The 832-nt window shown below is 48.9% G+C and overlaps 1 protein-coding gene across 1 annotated transcript in view; it reads right to left on the bottom strand.

The window, feature by feature from the left end:
* Window positions 1-760: 760 nt before the first annotated feature.
* PHALS_09072 (myosin-like protein) overlaps window positions 761-832 on the bottom strand; it is a gene marked incomplete at both ends in the record, with an annotated part of 1,239 nt that continues 1,167 nt past the window's right edge. Inside the window, one exon of the mRNA XM_024724507.1 lies at window positions 761-832. This exon is cut by the window's right edge and continues 1,167 nt beyond it. Within this exon, the coding sequence (XP_024575376.1) occupies window positions 761-832 (72 nt within the window).

The following is an 832-nucleotide window of genomic DNA, read 5'->3' as shown; positions in this document are numbered from 1 at the left end:
CACCAGACGGGCATGGTATGACAACACTCAAACAAGAATACGGTACGGGGCTGGATAGCCAGTAGTTATACATGTATTGAGATTTTACTATACAAATTCAGAAAATCTATGCATTTAGAATTAGGCGGCTTTGCCGAACATAAAAATAAGTGAAGACAGTTTTATATTCAAACCGAAGAGTTAATTAGCGTTTGGTTAAGGCTATATATACTCTTGGAGAAAGCGGGTTGTGATCCGCTAAACTCGTACTTGTTCTGAGTATAGAACAAGAGGTCGGCGACCCAACTTACGCTTCCTCAAAGCGCAAAGCTGCGGCAGCCACGCTGCACTTAGTAGTACTTGTAGTCAATCTACACATGAGTCTCAGACTGATTCTCTGTGAGGATGGTAGAATTTTCCTCTTTGCCCCAGGGCAAGCAGGAAGGGCTTAAAAAGCTTAAAAGGCTGACGTCCTTGCTTGGCCCTGAGGTCGTGCAGCACCTTGAAGTGCAAGGCCCCGACGCAATCGGTGCGCGTCTAGAGGCTTTCTCAAATTACGAAAACGCGCTGCTACAGCACCTACGGCAGAAAGTGTCTGCTTTATTTGCGCCTATGACGCCACCACCAGTAACGGATGACTCCCTCCACTCTAAGCCGCTCATGGTGAGCGTTAAGGTCTTCGAGGGGAAAGATAAAGAAAATCTCCTGCTCTGGGTGAGAGAGGTCGAGGTGGCCATCGCATCCGCCATGCTCCAGACCGAGCAGCAGCGCGTGGCGCTAGCTATCTCAAAGCTCGGTGGTCGAGCGCGAGAATGGGAACTGACGTGTGGCACTTAGGTCGAAGCTGTGTTTT

Source organism: Plasmopara halstedii, assembly GCF_900000015.1.
Source record: "Plasmopara halstedii genome assembly, contig: Scaffold_350, whole genome shotgun sequence".
Lineage (NCBI taxonomy): Eukaryota > Oomycota > Peronosporomycetes > Peronosporales > Peronosporaceae > Plasmopara > Plasmopara halstedii.
Note: the sequence above shows the minus strand (reverse complement) of the source record. Positions and strands in the feature narration are given on the sequence as shown.